This window comes from Tursiops truncatus, chromosome 16 (genome assembly GCF_011762595.2).
Source record: "Tursiops truncatus isolate mTurTru1 chromosome 16, mTurTru1.mat.Y, whole genome shotgun sequence".
NCBI lineage: Eukaryota > Metazoa > Chordata > Mammalia > Artiodactyla > Delphinidae > Tursiops > Tursiops truncatus.
This window is the reverse complement of record NC_047049.1, coordinates 83,100,851-83,117,697: the sequence shown is the minus strand read 5'-3', so window position 1 is coordinate 83,117,697 and position 16,847 is coordinate 83,100,851. Positions and strand designations below refer to the sequence as shown.

The 16,847-nt window shown below is 46.9% G+C and overlaps 1 protein-coding gene across 1 annotated transcript in view; it reads right to left on the bottom strand.

The window, feature by feature from the left end:
- FMN2 (formin 2) overlaps positions 1 to 16,847 on the bottom strand; it is a 316,289-nt gene that overhangs the window by 266,597 nt on the left and 32,845 nt on the right. The window contains exon 2 of the mRNA XM_073793699.1: positions 13,839 to 14,005. Within this exon, the coding sequence (XP_073649800.1) occupies positions 13,839 to 14,005 (167 nt within the window). The remainder of the gene's footprint in view (positions 1 to 13,838; positions 14,006 to 16,847) is intronic.

The window sequence follows — 16,847 nt, the reverse complement described above, 5'->3', positions numbered from 1 at the left end:
TGTTCCGCATGGTAAAAAAATAAATAAATAAACAAACAAAACACTCCTTTGCGTAAAACCCTCCAGTGGCTCCCCACCGCTCCCGGGATTGAGTTCCAATTCCTAAACCCGTCTTCCAGAAGCCTCCATCAAAGGGCTCTGGGTACCACCGAGAATCTTCCCCCATGCCCACCCCTCACACTGGACACTGTGGTCCAGCCAAAATGACCCCTCGGAACTCAAGTCTTCTGTCCCCACGAAACACTGTGCCATTGCATCTGCCCACCTGGCAGGCCTTGGGACAGTGAGCGACACAGCACAGGGAGAGGAGCTGCATTTTTCATGAAAAAAAAGTCACTATTATGCGACTGGCTGGTGACCACACATGGTTAGAGACGGAGGGAAAAGTCACACTGACACAATACATTTACATTTTACATTTTACCTAAGTATAGACCAGGGGCCAGCAAACTGCAGCTGCTCCCCATATTTGAAAATGAAATCTTGTTAGGAAATAACAGTCACGCTTATTCACTGCATGTTTTCCATGGCGGCTCTCACAGGATGACAGCAGAGCTGGGTACTGTGACAGACTCTGTGAAACAGTTACTAAAGCCTAAGATATCTTCCCTCTGGCCAACTGTAACAAACTGTGCCAACCCCTCATCTAGACAATAAAGTAATACAAAGGAAATAAATCATCTTTAAGATTTCCAAAGGCTAGTAAAACTCTGGAGGAAAAGCCCTCTAAGCTCCTGGTTGGCTGGTGTCTTCTGGGTCCAAGGGCCCTTCAAGTTCTGCACTCCTCCTGGCTCTTGGGATGGGAGAAGGAGTCCACCAAAATGCGAGTCACACCCACACAACTCATTACTATTCAGTGCACATCCAGGAGAAAGACAAGAAAATCACGAAAGAAAAGTTGGGCTGAGTCACCCATTTTAATAAAAGTCCATCTAATAAACTCAAAATGAATTCTGCATCACCCAGTTTGCCAAAGGAGTGATAAAAAGTGCCACTTGAGAAAGCAAAACAGGCATCCAGAATAGCATGCCCCTTAAATGAGCAGAAACAAACCACAGAGAAAAAAGTACGTCATTAACTTAAAAAGTGTAACTGCCACAAATGAGGGGTTTTTTTAATATTATTTTTTAAGACACTTTTAAATATTTTTAAAATGTTATTAATTTTTCGTCTTCAGTTGTTTTTTTGCAGTACATGGGCCTCTCACTGCTGTGGCCTCTCCCATCGCGGAGCACAGGCTCCAGACACGCAGGCTCAGCGGCTCACGGGCCCAGCCGCTCCGCGCGCACGTGGGATCCTCCCAGACCGGGGCACGAACCCGCGTCCCCTGCATCGGCAGGCGGACTCTCAACCACTGCGCCACCAGAAAAGTCCTGCGTTACATCTTAATTGCTGCACGCGAGCTTTCTCTAGTTGCAGTGAGCACGGGCTACTCTTCGGTGCGGTGCGTGGGCTTTTCATCGCCGTGGCTTCTCTTGTTGCAGAGCGCGGGCTTCTAGAGCACACAGGCTTCAGTAGTTGTGGTGCACGGTTCAATAGTTATGGCTTGCAGGCTCTAGAGCGTAGACAGCGTACAGGCTTAGTTGCCCTGCGGCGTGTGGGATCTTCCCGGACCAGGGCTCGAACCTGTGTCCCCTGCATTGGCAGGCGGATTCTTAACCACTGCGCCACCAGGGAAGTCCCACAAATGAGTTTTTGAAACTTGATTTTTCTGAATGTCAATGACCTTCATGGGTGGGGATTATCCTGAAATCCATAAAAGTCCTGGCAGCATTTCCTCTAAGCTCAGAACATTGTGGTGAGGTAATAACAACCATACCATGCCTACTTTTGCAACAATACTCTGGAATTGAGCATAATGGGGGGAGGAGGTGGTAGGGGAATCAGCTCTTTTGCCTTCTAAAATAAAACACACAGAAAGCAGCACATGTCAGAAATTTATTAAACCACATACGAGGTCAAAAAAATAAAATAATCTCAAAATATATTTACTTCAATTCATATACATAAAATCTTGGATACTGATTACTACATACAATCATAAAATGATTGAGTCCAGAGAAAAAAATCCTTCTCCTTCACACTGAACCATATGACTACAATCCTAGGGGATGTAATCTGACCCACAATACAATCAAGCCTGTGCTAAAGAAAGGTTACTAATACAACTATTTAAAAACCATGCAAGTGTTCAGCCAGCAAAGAAACTAACGTGGAACTTCTTGACACAATCCACTTATATTATTTAGGAAATCATCTTTTTCTAACTAAAAATAAAATTGGATGAAGAAATCCCCCTTGAAGAAAACTAAGAATAACTAAGAATAGTAAGCAGATTTCTTCCTGTTTATATTTATTGACTGTTCCCTTCAATAATTTTATCCTACAAGAATTATCCAGCCAAGAAAATTAAGTGTATTCCAGGTGGTAGAGTCTCTGAGAGAAAAGAACAATGTTGGGTATAAACCAACCTCTAGCCCTTGGGTCCCGCTGTCTCAGGAATTCTGAGTAAAGCAGACATCCTTGCAGACAGCGGTACTTTCATTCATTCAGGCCACATTGTCTACAAAGTATGCTGGACACACACACAACAGAGCAAGCGAAAGTGACCACGAGAGGATTTCAGCCTGAATTGGAACTGGAGGAGGGGATGGAGACTCTCACGCATGCACCCCCAGGAAACTAACTGAGGAACCAAGAGACTGATTTCCCCTAAGTGCCTGGTTTACAGAAGACAGAAACCTGTCTCCTGACCAGTGAACACCAGCCAAGAGTCCCTCCCCATCTTCAAGCCAATTAACTCACTGCCTGGACTCTGGCTGGATGCCCCATCTTTTCACTCCTTGCCCATAAACAGAGCTGCCCTGAACCCTCAACCGACTTCCTGAATTGCAAGTCCTCTGCTATTTCCCCAATAAACTCAATTTCTGGTCATTTGAGCTTGCCTCAGCTTACATCCTTTATTTAGGTTGACACTACAAGTAAGTGATGTGCCAATATTTGCATGTGACACTTTCCCAGGGAAGCATGTGGTCACTATGAAGTGGCCATGAACACACCACTAAGTGGGCATGATGGCCTCACCTTCACAAACTGGCAGGTATCTGACCCACAGCTTTTCCTACTCTCTCCAGAAAGATGTGGGGAGGGAGGGTTGTGGGAAGAAGGTGGGAATTACACCAGTAAAATCAAGAGTAGCAAGTAGATTAAGAAAGAAGAATGACAAAAATCCTGGAAGCAGAGATTCAATAGAGAGTCGGTTCCCAAGCCAAGCAATTCCTGAGCAAATCCATCCATCCTCCACCTTCTTTCTGTCCAAGTTCACGTGATTATGAAATATAGGTAACTCCTGATCATTCAAAACAATCCACTTAATAGATCTTGCAGGGCTTCCCTGGTAGTGCAGTGGTTGAGTAGTCCGCCTGCCGATGCAGGGGACGCGAGTTCGAGCCCCGATCCGGGAGGATCCCACATGCTGCGGAGCGGTTGGGCCCGTGAGCCATGGCCGCTGAGCCTGCGCGTCCGGAGCCTGTGCTCCGCAGCAGGAGAGGCCACAGCAGTGAGAGGCCCGCGTACCGCAAAAAAAAAAAAAAAAAAAAATGGATCTTGCAGGTCTTCCCTTCCTCAGTCACCGTGGCTTTCCCTCCAGCCTCGTGAAATCAAAGCATATTTACTGAACAGCTCTGCTGAGTTCTGTGATAGAAACTTGAAATAAAATAAAAATAGTAAACACTAGTATTTACTGGGCACTTATTACATGCCAGGTGCTATGGTAAATGCTTTATCAGTTAATCTCATTTAATATTCAAGATTGTCCCCAGAGGTAGGTACTATTATTATACACGAAAATTTTTAGCCTATGACCTTGGGTACCTGTTCCAACCTCTTCAGTAAGTGAAGGAGATGGACCAGAATCCACAGTCTGGGACTAGAGTCTGCTCTGAACACTCTGGGGACATCAGATCCCTGCGTTCACTGTACATCTGTGTTTCTACAGTAAGCACAGGGATGCAGCATTGCACCATCACGAAGACACCTCCACGGAAGATTTAATGTGCATTGGGGCATGCAGAGTGTGTAGCCTATTATGACACATGTAAGGTCCTTTGAGACAGAAAATACAGACTTTGGTGGTGAAGGAAGGTGTCTGAGGAGTGACATCTAACTCTGAAGAGCATTCTCTGACAGAGAGTGAACTAAACTAGGAAGTAACAGTTCAGGAGCAGAAGCAGGAGCTCTCATCCAGCTCCATGGACAGTCGGGGAAACTGAGAAGCACTTCAGGAGGTGAAGGACAGGGTTTGGAGAAACAGAAAGGGAGGTGGGTCACGAGCTGGAGAAGCAGGCAGGTCATGGAGGTCCAAGGAATCTGGGCTTCATTCGGACAGAAAAACAACTAAAAAGGCTTTACGTAGGAATATGATACGGTCAAATGTCATCACATGGTTTCTCAGCTGCTGGCATTGTACTGGACACTCTCTGTTGGGGGAGGGATCCTGTAAAGTGCTGGGCAGCATCCCTGGCCTCCACCATTAGATGCCAGCTGCACCCCTCCCCCACTGTGGCGACCAAATATCCTCAGACATTGCCAATCCCACGCTGGAAGGACCGTGGCCCTGAACTGAGAACCACAGGCTGGAGCGAAGAGCTGGGACTGAAGACCCAAGACGGTAACTGACAAGGTGGATGTGAAAGCCAAGCAAGTGACAGCTGAGCTGAAAGGTGACTTTCCTGATTCCTCTAATACAACGTGGCCGCACAACCTAGGCCTCCAGAATCATCTAGAGAATGTTCCAGGCCCACCCTGTGCAAACTCCTCTCCACCTCTGAAGCCCCATTCACCTGGCAGTGTCATCATCGACCCCCTCAGCGGGGACCCTGGCCTGCCTCCTTGGCCCCTCCCAACTCTCAAGGCCCCGCCTACCTCTTGATGCCCCGCCTTCATCCCACAGATCCACCTACCTCTCAAGGTCCCACCTTCCTCTCATGGCCCCGCCTTCCTCTCCCTGTCCCACAACCCCACACCTGCTTCTCAAAACGTCCTCCACCATCCTGGGAGGCATCAAGCCTCAGCCAACACCTGAGCCCCTCAGGTCTAATCACTCCACAGACTGGACTTCAGAATCAGGAGACCAGCTCCGCCCCTCAGGTCTTAAAGGATCTCCTTCAGTCAAGCCTCCCGCGAATCCATTCCCTCTAGTCTCTCTACACCTGCTCTTCACTGTCCGTAAGAATTTTACCCCAATGTACTTCTCTCCACTGTATCTTGACTTACGAGGTTTATTCACTTACCTTTTTAGCACATAACTCATGGCCTATGCTAGTAACCCCAGTTCCTCTGTCCTCCAGAATTGTCACCACAATGTCCCAAGGAGTCGTGAATTCTAGATGTCCAAACGAAAATGACCGTCTTGCCTGAAACTTGTTCTCGCTTTCACATTCTGAGAATCACCCTCCACCCACAGGTGTGAATCAGAAACCAAGGAAAGCATCCAATCAAACGTCAAGTCCTGACAATGGTAAAACCTGAATATTCCCCACATCTGTCTCTTTCCTTCCCCACTGCCCCTGTTTCAGTTTAGTCACTTTTACCCACCACCCAGACCCTAATTTTAAATTTCTTCAATCCATTCTCCACCATTCTGCCACCAAAATAATTTTTCTTCTATAAATGCCAATCTGTTTATGGTTTAACTACGCAAAATTATTTAAAAGCATCACCAGGATGACATAAATGTCCTTGTTTACACGTCTGGCCTCCTTTCCACCCTTCAGTCTCCCAGTTTACAATCCAGAACCACTTGTACTCCATGGTCACTTGCATCTCCATGGCGAGCACAAACACTCCTTTTGTAGCCGGTCCCCGCAGTCAACTCCTCGTGGACCCTCAGGCCCTTCCCCAAGTACTACCTCCCGAACTACAAGGGGACTCAGTCAACCCTCCCTTTTTGCTCCCCCTACTGTGCATGTCTCCACTGGGACCCCAAATACAATAACACTGCACACATCCAACACTCACTGTACACCCCATACTGTGCAAAAAGTTTTACTTGTGTTCATGCTTTCTTCTTACGCAGAAACTACTATATCACTCCTCATTTTACAGAAGTGACAAACTTTGAGAAATTAAGCCATTTTCCTTAGTTTGCACAGTAAAGTGGAAAATCCAGGGCTCAAATCCAGGACAGCCTGACTAGAGCCCATTTCAACCACTAAACTCCAATAATTTGTTTTCACGTCTTATTTAAGTCAATGTAAGTCAGTTGAGAATAGAGGCTTTCTTTTAATGTGTGTGGCCCTTGTAACTAGGGGTGGGCGGGGCAAGAGAAAGGGGAGGAGGTGAAAGAAATGTAAATCATAACTGCATATCAAGACCCTGATCTAAATTAAGAGATCTATGTATAAAATAAATAAGATACATGGTATATCTTTATATATAAATAACATATATATAAATTTATAAAATAAATAAAATATATAAAAATTTATATATAAGATACATGGTATATCTTTATAATAAATAAGATACATGGTATATCTTTATATTTAGATATACATGGTATATCTAAAATAAATAAGATACATGGTACCACACAGGGAATATTGCCTATATTTTATAATAACTATAAATGGAATATAACCTTAAAAAATTGTGAATCTGGGCTTCCCGGGGGGCGCAGTGGTTGAGAGTCCGCCTGCTGATGCAGGGGACATGGGTTCGTGCCCCGGTCTGGGAGGATCCCACATGCCGCGGAGCGGCTGGGCTCGTGAGCCATGGCCGCTGAGCCTGCGCGTCCGGAGCCTGTGCTCCGCAACGGGAGAGGCCACAGCAGTGAGGCCCGTATATGGCAAAAAAAGAAAAAAAAAAATTATGAATCACTATATTGTTACACCTGAAATTTATATAATTCTATACATCAACTATACCTCAATAAACAAATAAATTAGAAGAGGAAATCCGCAGTTATCGTAGATCATTCGGGGCTGCTTTAACAAAACCACACTTTGGGTGCCTTAGAACAACAGACCTTTCTTTTACATAGTTCTGGAGACTAGAAGTCCAAGATCAAGGTGCCAGCATATTTGGGCCACGGCATCTTCCCGCGTCACATCTGGTGCCTTCTCCCTGAGTCCTCACACGGTGCAAGGGGTGACGGGGTCTCATTCATAAGATGCTAACCCATCATTGGGGCTCCACCTAATGACCTCAGCTCCTCCCAAAGGCCCCACCCTAACACCATCACATTAAGTATCCCTGGATGTGAATGTGGGACACATACACATTCAGACCACATACTGCTTAAGACTACTGCGTCTTAAGGAGAATTCAAAGTGTCATAGCGGCCTCCCCAGCTCGAACCCCAAGCGTGATGGGCCCTTCCCTCCTCCTTCCCTGGCGCTGGCCGGGTGGTTGGCGCAGGGGCCACTCCACCGCACTTCTGCATGCTCGGGCAGGGCCTAGCCTATCAGCCTGGCCCCGCGCCTGCGCCCACCCACTGTGCAAGCAGGCAGGAGGGAGTTCCGCTCCGGGGACACTAGCTCCCGGGCCACCTCAGCGGTCACGAACTGACTGGTGAAGCCAGTGCCGGGCTGAGACCTAGGTGCCAGCGCCTCAGACAGCGATCCCAGTAACGGGCAACAACCCCCTCCACGTGGCCACTGCGGTCTCCCCGCTTGTGTGCCTAGTTCCATCAAGAGCTGGAGGACGACGCTGCTGGGACAGCCAGTACTTCTTCAATCCCGGGCGCTGGCTGGCATCGCACCTTCCTACTCCAGGTAACAGTGGGCCCGCTCAGCCATTGGCTGCCCCACAGTGGGCCCCTCCCCATTCTGTATAAAAGGAGCCCCAATCGGAAGGAGGGAAGATGGCTTTCTGAGGCGCTGATCTGCCAATTTCTCGTTGGGCTAGCTTTGAGATTAAAGTCGTTATTCCTTGATCCAGCAGCTCATCTCCCGAAGTACTGATCTGTCGTTCGCAGTGCAGAAGGAGCTTGGGCTCGGTAACAAAAGAATGACATTAAACAGTAAGAATGAAGTAAAAACTCCAAGATACTGAGAATAGAGAAGAAAAAAGCAAAGAAAGTTACATGTGTCTTCTCCCAATAGGAAAGAAAAGAAAGGGAAGGAAAGAAAAGCAAAAGGAAAAGAAAAGAAAAAGAAAGAACAGAGAAGAAAAAAGACAATAAAAAATTTTGTTGCACTGGATGGAGGCTCCCTGTATAAGAAAGGGATAAAACAAATGAAAACTAAACTAAATATGGGATACTTCTGAGCAAGTGACTGTTTACTGAAATAACAGAATCCATTTGAACTTGACGCCAGGAACATCCTGGTTTGAGTGTCCTAGGTACTGTGATATTGGGATGTTGAGAAGGAAATGAAATCAGAGCACAGAACTGCCTCATCTGGGCAATATTTACAGTATGCATATCTTCTTCAACTTTTAGAATAAACTTACAGATAAGACAGTAACCATAAAAATATGCCCTAAGGATGAAAGTGCACCTGCTGGAAGCTGGCACAGTCCCAGCGTGGACCAGCTGGAGGGGTCAGCAGAGGAGCTAACAACAGGCGGGGTGGCCGGAGACAGAACCCGGTGTTGGCGGAACGACGACACATCAGAAAGCTTACTGTTTCATGTTCAAAGCCAATGACCACAGGGAACTAGGACAGCAACGGGAACCACGCCGGGAGGAATAGGGACACCCAGAAAGTGACAGTAATGTGGATAACTGCATCAGCAAGCCTAAAACACCAGAAATCAACACCAGCTAAACAAGGGTGGGGGCACCACACAGGGAGGGACTGAAAGTAGGCAGCAGGCGAGGGGCAGGGCCACTGCTGGTCTCCCAGCCCTTCTGCTCTCGTCACCATGGGAAGGTGGTGCTTTAGACATTTCTAAGTCCTTCAAATTAAAAAAAGAAAAAAAAACTGTGTGAGTAAAACTGAGAAAGCATTACAGATTCAATCTACTCTTGTTACCCTGCTTATAATGGATTATGCAGTGATCGATCACCTAGGTAACGGAACAGATATAAAACATGGCTACTAAATGAATTCAGAAAATAAAATCTTCCATTTTACTACTGACTTCTATGCTGACATTAGAGAGAAGTCTGCAGGGAAAATAAATATTTCAGCTAAAATAATTTTAAAAGCTGGGCTAAAAATTAAGTATAATTTTAATACCACATTTCAAATGAAGCAACTTCTGAGAGTTAATACTGTATGTAATGTTTCAAAAGTAAAAATACAGCTTTATATACACATGCTCTCTCAGAGTTAAAAGACATTGTCATAACTTTTATTGCTCCTCAGGAAAATATTCGTGTGGGTTTGACTAAACAGCATCTAAGTATTCTTCTTGCTCTGAAAAAAAAAAAGAATTTAAATACAAATGATCATTTCTGTTTGTCACTGAAGTCTCCATTTTGGCTACAGATGACAGTGAGGAGATTGCATTTCATTCGGTTTCTGGAAGTGGCTGCTCTTGGTGTTGATTTATGACATTTTTCAACAGGTTCAAGATCACGTTTCTCTTATTCCTTTCTGGCCTGGATCTTCACGTCTCCCTTCTCTGTAATTCTAGCCTCAAGAATATACTCCTCCAAACCTATGTCCGTATACACACACCAAAGGCTTCCACCCATGCGGAAAACATGGGGATCACTACATATTTACCAAAATCAGCAGATCTGCCAAACCCAAAACAGCCCATCCAAAAATATTCTACTAGAAAGACGTTTAAGATCTGTTTTAAAGGATTAGGTAGATAAAACCATATAATCCTGCCAAAATCCTTGGGCCATGTATACTTGCTTTATTTTTTGTCATGTAAAGAGATTATGTGATACCTGACATAGTTATGACTGGAGAAATCCTAGAAGAGCTTGCTAATGGATAATCAACAATTACGTAAGATAATTGTGGTTTGCTGAAAACAGCTGCTGATGAATATGACCCAGAAAAAGGGTCTCAATTTGAATAAAGCATTCTAAGGAGAAGGAGTCTTAAGGGACCATATCCTGAATGTACTCTGGCAAAATGACCTCCGTCCACACCTAAGGGGCAATGAGCCAGGGTTCTTGGTGGGCAGCAGGCTGAGATGCCTTGTCCACAGGTAGCAGGGCAGTGGCCCAAAACTTCAAGTATGTGGTGTGTCACAATAGTGAATGCTTTGCTATTTCTAAGGATTTAGAAACCACGCTAAATATTTCAAGAGAGAGTTTCCCTCGCACCTGACAGATGAGTAAAACAGGTTCCAAAAGAAGAAAGTCTTTCCTCAGACCACAAAGAACACAATCCACAACTCAACAACGCATGTTACCAAGCTGCAGGCAGGAGGATTATTCCTATATTTTCCCTTGCTATCTTCAGAATTGCTCTAGATTAGAATTTTATTTGAGATATAAAACACAAAGAAACAAAGCAAAAAGCAAAGGTGAGGATAATGGCAATGCTACTGGGCTATTAAAGGAGCTCAATCTTTCTTTCTGATTTGAGAAAATGTGACTATGAAAAGGGCTGTCAGCCCTTTTCAGTGGCTGAAGAAAGGTTAAGTGTCACGGCCTTAAGTCAATGACGTTCCACTCAGCAGAAAGCAAAACCTATTGTTCATCAGGTGATATGCTAGGTTATTAGTTTTCTAAATAAACAGAATTTTATTCAAGAAAAGTACATAATGAACACCGGTTCTGTCCTTACAATACTTTCCTCCTAAAACCGGCCTATCTTCTCGGCCTCGGTAAACGGCGCAAACACACACCAGACACTTAAGACCAGCACCTTTGACCAGCACCAGCATCTTTGATTCCCTTTTCCATCGCCCCCCTCGTCTAAGCCCCGGAGGTCCCATTAGCTCCACCAGCAGGACAGGAACCCTCCCACACCCACCACCCCCTCTGTCTCCTCCACTGGCTCTCGCTCGGCTCCTGCGGCAGCCCCCCTGCTGTTCCAGCTCCTGCTTCAGCCCCTGGAACAGCACCCAAGGCCAGGTCCCATAAGCCACGCACAGCACAAAACAAACACGCTCTTCCCTTGCACAACCCTCTAAAAGCTCCCACTTAAAAAAACGCATTATCCTTCCATGGCTTTCAAGACCCTGAACGTCCTGGCTCTGTAGTCCTTTCCGTCCTCAGGCCGTGTCTGCGCTACCCCGGGGCACTTGCACTTGCCTCTGGGCTCCTGGGGGGACCTTCCCTCTGACCTCCCCTCAGGGCTCCTGACATTACATGCCGGGCTTCCTTCTACACTCTCCCCACCCCCCCTTCACTGACCATATTCCACAGGTTCACTTCCTTCACAGCACTTATCAGAATCTGATGTAAGTCCATTACCTCCACTACATGTTTGTGTTTTCTCCATCTGGCTCCACTGTGAACAGGATGTAAATACGGAGAACCGGAATCTTAGTTCTCTTGCTCACTAATACATCTCTGGAGCCTAGAACACTGCCTGGCATAGAGAGTGCAGTCAGTAAACATTTGTGAATGAATGAATGAACATTATCACTCAAAACTATTTGCTTTTCAGTATTCTTGAAGTTTTAACCAAGTTAAAATGTGAGAGAAAATGTGAAATTCTTTCACATTTTCTATAGCATCTCTAAAGCAAAATGTTAGGCCCTAAAAATGTATAAAATAACATGGAACTGAATCAAGAGGGTTGACTGAAGTAGGCCAATCCATAAAGTGCATGAAAAAGATCTCCAGATCAAACTCTGGGGCTCTAATTCCGTGTGGACGGAGATAAAGGGGGATGCTCTCAGGGAAGGGAGCAAAATTAGGGGTGGGAAGAGGACCTGTCATGAGCTTATTCCTGTGGTGTCTCAAAGGGCAACTGTCCTCAAGAGAACTGTTGGTGAAAAATCCTCCTAGCAGCAACTTTCTGGCAACCAGCAGCAAGGCTAATTATCAGAAACTGCTCTCCCTACACAAAGTGCATTCCTCCCCCTTCCCTCACTAATGCCTCAGTTTGCATAACTCCCTGCACTGTTAGCTCTTCTGAGCTTTGCAGAAAATCCTCAATTACGCATACAATAAATGCACATTTCTGCTGTTGAACTGCCATTTAAGTATCTGGAAGAATGTTTCCTACTTGTTTTGTGTTAGGTTTGGCATGGAAGTAGAAAGGTAGCACAGAGCCAATGAATAAAGTGAGAAAATGCAACCGCACAAACTTGCAAAAGAAATTCCCCACTCTGAGAGAATTATTTCATACGATATTAAGGGACTGCATTCATTTTGCTTGTCACTCTCTACGCCATAGACGGCTGCCCCCCAAAATGACAAGGCCGGGAGGGGTTACTAGTCTCTCTAACACAAGAATGGAGGAAGTAGGAGGTAAGAAACAGCTAGTTCAGTAATTTTTTAAAAAAGGAGGAAAAGGGTTATTCTATTCTTTTCAGTTTACTCCAATTCCACATTTATTGACTGATAAGACTTTATTTCTGAGCTTTAAGGGAAGAAAATGCAGTCAACTTGGGAATAGTTTTAATCCAAAAGCAAGTGTGAGGCACAGCTAGTGTTTGCCTCTGTCTGTCCCATAATGCTTCTAATTCCTAGTTGCAAACTGATGTATCTCCTAGAACACAGCTCAATAAAGCTCTTAGCTCACAACTGTCCCCAGGTTCTGTACCTGTAATAACACACATTTCAAAAAGGAAAAGGGAGGGAAAATTTAATTATCCAATTTTTCTCATAGAAGAAAAAGATCTACCAAGCAGTGGTTAGCTGCAATGTCATGAATGGATAGATGGACAGACAGATAGACGATTGATAGATGGATGGATAGATAGATGATAGATAGACAGATAGACAGACAGATCAGTTGATCTTAAGAAGGAAGCTTCACAAGTCACAGTACATCCCAGGGAATCTTCTTCCACATGAGAAGTATCAGGAAGATCTCATAATATTTTATGTGGTTTATTTTCCTAATACTGAAGGGAGACCACAGTTGTGATGGGTAAAGAACAGGAAGAAGAAAAACAGGCGCATATGGACGTTTTGTTATTTACTATCACTTCTTGATCTCAGCCAGGGCTCATTTCCATCATCTTCAAACCCCTCTTTCAGTCGCGCACACACAGAGGAGAAGGAGTGCGGTCAGAAGCAGGGCACAGATGTAACCAACCTACAAGGATGAGCCCTGTACCCTGCCTCATACACTCCGAGCTCCACACAGGGAGCCAAGCAGACTCCACTTTCCTCATGAAAAAGTCTGCTCATTACAACCCCCAGGGTCGCACACGTACCACATACATGAGAAAGATGAGCAACACTCTGGTTTGGAAGCAACAACCCAGCTGTGCTCTTATTTGTTATGAGTTATCAAACAGCTTGAGAATGACTGTTCTGAAGTATTAACCCTCTTGGTGAGTGGGAGCTGGGGAGGAAGCAGACGGTGCTGCTTCATGTCAACAGTTAGTACCTGGATGAGCCATGAACTCACAGGAATAGTGCTCCAAAGCCCGCATAAACCTGCTGCCTTCTGGGAACAAAGCCCCTGCCCTCAGAGCTGCTTCTGAAGGTATGTACATGACCAGCTAAGTCAGAAATACTGACTCAGAGCAACTTAAAAACCATCACTGGTTAAAGCAGGCTAGAAAACTGCCAAGAGTGGCCATCTGTTAAGAAAAGGAGGTTTGGCAAGTATACTTAAGAATACCCTAGCCATAAAGGAAACAGATGTGCTAAGCTGTTGAGTGGCAGGGGCAGGAAGGCCTGCATCCCATGCGGGTCTTTAAATTACAGGGCGATAGGTAGACACACATCAGAGCTGCTGTTTCCACTGCAATCTGCTTCACAGCCATTGAGTTCTGTGAGTTCTCCTACTTACGTCAAACGGAGCTGAGCTGGACTGGGCATCCTGACCACACGGCTCCCTGAAGCAGTCACCGAAAGGAAGAAGGAGACCCATGGCTATGATCCGCGAGCAGAACTTCTCTGCTTCTTCTGGAGGCCCGTTCTCCTGCTGGTTGAACAGCTTCTCCAGCAGAGTTCGCCCTGCAGGGGAGACACGGTCGTTAAGCAGGTGCACTGGCAGGTGTCCTGGCTCAGACTCCCGGAGGAGGGGCCGACAAACACAGCTGGGGTAGCACTGTTGCCAAGGCTTTGCCGTGCACAGGGAATACTCTGCAGGTGGGCCTGGGTACCACACGGGAAAGGACAGATCTGGGTCGCTCTCCCATCCCCACAATACCTCCCCGCCTCCAAAGAGAATGGGACACGTGATGGGACCTACATCCTCTTCCATCTGAAGAAGACCCAGCCTTTTGGGTTTCACTGGAAATCCTCCTTCCACTCTTTGTCAACCGGCCGGTGGCTCTCTGAGGAGGCAGCCAGTAGTCACCATTTAGGCTAAGAAATGTCAGTGGCTGCCTCACAGTCTGAGGGGTGGCTGTCGGGGGGCAGGAACGGGGTGGGCAGGGAGGCAGGCACCAGCCACTGGAAGGGGACAGGGCTGGCCCACAGAAAATGCCTCCCTGAAGAGGAGAGTGACAGAAACTCAACATCTTCTCATACGAGCCTCAGAAACATCACTCTAGGGTAGGTCTACACTTGAGGTTTCTATTACTTCCCAAAGAGAGACAAGAGAAGAGAGGCACATGGAGACGAGAGCGTTGGCTGCGGCCCAGGCCCACCTGGTCCTGTGGCTCTGAGTCCCGGCCGTGGGGAGAGCAGAGCGATGAGGGGGTAACCCGGCGTCTGCTCTCACTGGTCACCCAGAGCCGAGAGCCGCAGGCCAGCCCCTCATCTGTCTGACTCTCAACTCACTATCCTTCAGAGAGTGGTTTTGCTGGCTTCTGCACTAATCATCTACAGTGGAGGAAACAGGAAGTCTCCAGAGTCACTCAGTTCCCGCTGCTCCGGCCCTTCCTCTATCAGCAGGTTCAGTCTTCAAATTTAGAGTAAAGTCCCGTATCCAGAAAAGCTCCCAGTGACCCCCTTCTGCACTCTCCCGGCTCCCTTCAGAGTTCCTCTTTGTCATTAATTACTTTAGTTAATTATTTGTTTAATGTCTACCCCCCTCACCATAACATGAACTCTCTGACAGCCAGCATACATCCTGCAGACCTGTCCACTAGCACAGAAGAACCAATGAACACTTTCAGGAATTCTGAATGAATACAATGTTATGATTCTGTGATAAAGACTCATTCACATCATGGTCAGAACTGGAAATGAAATATTGGTCTAGACCAGGGGTCAGCAAACTTTCACTGCAAAGGACCAAATAGAAAATATTTTAGGCTTTAAGGGCCAACTAAGGTCTCTGCTACACATTCTTCCTTTGTTTGGCTTGGTTTTGAACAACTTTTAAAAATGTAAAAAGCATTCTCAGCTTGGGGTTGTGCAGGGCCAGCCCTCACTCTACACATCAGTCACATCTAAATTTCAAACGTATACATGTTCAGTTCTGCAGGATGGTTTCCATGCAATTTTAGTGCCTCTTCCTATGTTTGTTTGTAAAATAAAACTAAATTCAAAATCTACCTCTCATACGTAGAATGACAAAGCAGGGCAAAAGAGGCTCTCTGTTTTCTCCGTTCCTGTGGGTCACTAGAGAGCATTTGCAGGTCTCCCAGGACATTTTCTGAGGGGAAACTGAACTCCTTTTCCTACATAACTTAAGTTTGCCTGCACCTAACTGGACCCACACACCTAGGAAACCACATCCCTCAGTTCTCAAGTGATTGTCCTAACAGTAAACCCATCTTATGCAGACCATCTTACAGTAGCTCTGCAAATGGCCAGAAAGCTAAATAGTTCTTTCCTACAACTCAATCTTGTATACGACGTAAAACAGGGAGACAGGATCTCGCGTGTGTGTGTCCCAGAGTGAATGAACGTGTATGTGTTCATCAAGCCAAAACCTTATGAGCTGTGGTAGGGGAGCAGCGTGGAAGCACAGCCCCAGAGCTTCGTGCCCTGAGGGCGAACACCCTTCACCAGAGCACCTCCCCCTGGGCAGCACTTCCAGCTCTAACAGCCCTGAGTGTCCCCCTGGTGGCAAACTCGCCCTGGGCTGGGAGCCCTGCCCTCACCTCCCTGCCTTCACAACAGCCCAGATGCCCCAGGCCTTCCTCTCACAGGCCTCTGGGATGAATATGTCACGTCCAATCCCACACGCTTAGGGACAGGGAGTGGGGGTGGCTTCTTGATTCCACAAGCACTTTCAAACGATGTGACTCCTCCAAACACTCAGCGCCCTTGACACTCCCGCCGGCCCTATTCCTGCAGCGTCCACTCCTTCTGGCCCTTCCATCCCTCACTAAGCCCTCCACCTCCTCACTCAACACCCTGGTCTCCCCTCGACCCCATCATCATCGTCACCAACGCTCATGGAGGTAACTCACCCGTGACCGTGAGTCCTGCCTTCACCCCGCAGGACCTGGCCCGTCCGTCCCCTGGCTGGGCTGCCTGCACCAGGCCCGCATCCAAGTTCACTCAGCCCTCAGGGCTCCCTGTCCCCCTCGGGCTGAGGCTGTGACACAAGGCCCACCTCCCGCTGCCTCTTGCAGCTCCCTGGGCACCACCCGGCGCTCCCGCACCAGAGCACTCTGCCCCGGGACTTGCATGACCAACACTTTCTCACTCACCCACATCTCTTCTCAACTGTCACTTCCCCCACCCTCTCTAAAACAGCACCTACCACCCTGTCCCATTATTCCCTTCAGCCTCCAGAGCTGGGCCCTGGGCTCCTGCGAGCCCGTGGGCCACTCCCCCTCACGGAGTGTCAGCTCCATTTCAGCAGATGCTGGTGTCTGTTCACCACTTCCACCCAGAACCTCAAGGGAGGCCTGGCCCAGAGCAGGTCACCAGTGAACCAGTGTGTGGACATCTA